Here is a 1,875-nt window from a genome sequence, read left to right as displayed (position 1 = left end):
AGGTTTTGTTTGATAGCACTCATGTTACGAGGTGGACACGTGCTTCTCCTCAATATCAAAAGCATTTTTAAACTCTTTATAATCCAATAATTATTGACACCATTACCAAAATTACAAATTAATTACTGACCTAACTAGCGGGGACCATCTATAACTTGGATGATATTGCAAGTCGTTTTCCTCCTTTTTCAAGGGCATACATTTTTTATAAACCCGTCCTTCTAATTTGAATCAATTATCAAAAAGTAACCTTACTTGCATCATTTCTAAAACTTTTACTAATGAGATGCTGGCATTTTTATCAAATTTACTATATTTTAGTTCCAGTTGACAATTTTATGCTATTTTATTCTATAAATCTCAACCGTTGATATGAAATTGTCGTGAGTAGTCGTTATTAGTGGTAATAGATTAGGTTTTAGCTAGTGGTGGGTCGACACTCCATAACGTCAGGACACTCTATATATATATTTTTAAAAAATTTAACGATTGAGACTGCACGCTCTTCTGGATAGATCTTTTAATAAAAAAAGACAGAATCCATTACAGGTGATGGTATGTAGATACAATTTACTTTCGTACATAACATGGGGGACTAATTGATATAAAAGGGCAACGTGTCTGTGTTTTAGAGGATCAAGATTTAGTTTAACCAATATGGTTCACAATAATATAGGAGGTAATCCAGCAGGTAGAGAAGTGTTAAATTTCACGTATCATGATGCTAGCACTAGTACTGCTGCTTCTCAAGAACATCATGGCCATGTGATCAGAGAACAAGATCTACTGCTACCAATAGCTAATGTAGGCCGTATCATGAAGCAAATCCTCCCACCAAATGCAAAGATCTCTAAAGAAGCTAAAGAAACCATGCAAGAATGTGTTTCAGAGTTCATTAGCTTTGTGACAGGAGAAGCTTCGGATCATTGTCGCAAAGAGAAGAGAAAGACTGTCAACGGAGACGATGTTAGTTGGGCGATGATGAATCTAGGGTTTGATGATTATGCAGAACCATTAAAGAGGTATTTGCATAAGATTAGGGAGCTCGATGGTGAAAGGGCCAACCAAAAAGGGGCTAGCAGCAGTAGTAATGAAGAGAAAGATCATCTTCGTCATGCTCATCAAGAAACTTCATCTAATTACAGATCTACAGGTAATCAAGTTCCTCAAAAAGCTACTGTATCCTCATCACCGAATCTTTTCAAATTCAGCGTTATCGATAAACGAAATAGATTTTAGGGTTCATGCTGCTACTTTTATGGTTGGAAAATTTAGGCGTTTTTAGATGGATTTAAATACTTGTATGATAGATGATATGACACAAACTTACGGTTATCTCAACTGCGAATAAGCAAACAAAGAAACCGAAGAGAACGTACATGGATTTGGAAGCTTTAGTTGATCTTCAGTTTGCTATATATGTCTTTCTATATCAATTTACATCAACAGTTAGAAAATGGCTCCCCATAAAAGATAATAACAAAATTCCATCTCATGGTGTGCCTTAATTTGTGGATCCTGGGGTTTTTGTACCGTATAATTGCTAGTGTATTCTATGAACATATTTGAGTTTCTATCAACATGATGTGATAATTAAGTTTCGAAGTTTAACTAGCTTTTGGATGAATTTCATCAGATTTACAATATTTTAGGCTAATGTTTCCATGCTCATTATTCATGCGTTTTCTTTAATGAACTGCATCAATAAATGACGTGCTTCAATCATGTTTGAACTCTATAGACATGGACTTTAGTCTTTAGGGTTTCGCGCCCAAATCCCTCGTTACCATAGAATTTTGAACCCATGAACTCCAAATGCTACCAAATGAGTTACATAGATGCATAGTTTGACTTTCGTCACCAATTCAACTTTAT

At 35.1% G+C, this 1,875-nt stretch overlaps 1 protein-coding gene across 1 annotated transcript; it reads left to right on the top strand.

Annotated features, from left to right (window-relative positions):
* Positions 1-551: 551 nt before the first annotated feature.
* Positions 552-1,562, top strand: LOC111910810 (nuclear transcription factor Y subunit B-5). Its single transcript, XM_023906624.3, has one exon. It carries the CDS (start codon positions 658-660, stop codon positions 1,237-1,239), a length of 582 nt encoding a protein of 193 aa, XP_023762392.1. The 5' UTR covers positions 552-657; the 3' UTR covers positions 1,240-1,562.
* The last annotated feature ends 313 nt before the right edge of the window (positions 1,563-1,875 follow it).

Source organism: Lactuca sativa, chromosome 9 (assembly GCF_002870075.4).
Source record: "Lactuca sativa cultivar Salinas chromosome 9, Lsat_Salinas_v11, whole genome shotgun sequence".
Taxonomy (NCBI): domain Eukaryota; kingdom Viridiplantae; phylum Streptophyta; class Magnoliopsida; order Asterales; family Asteraceae; genus Lactuca; species Lactuca sativa.
Note: the sequence above shows the minus strand (reverse complement) of the source record. Positions and strands in the feature narration are given on the sequence as shown.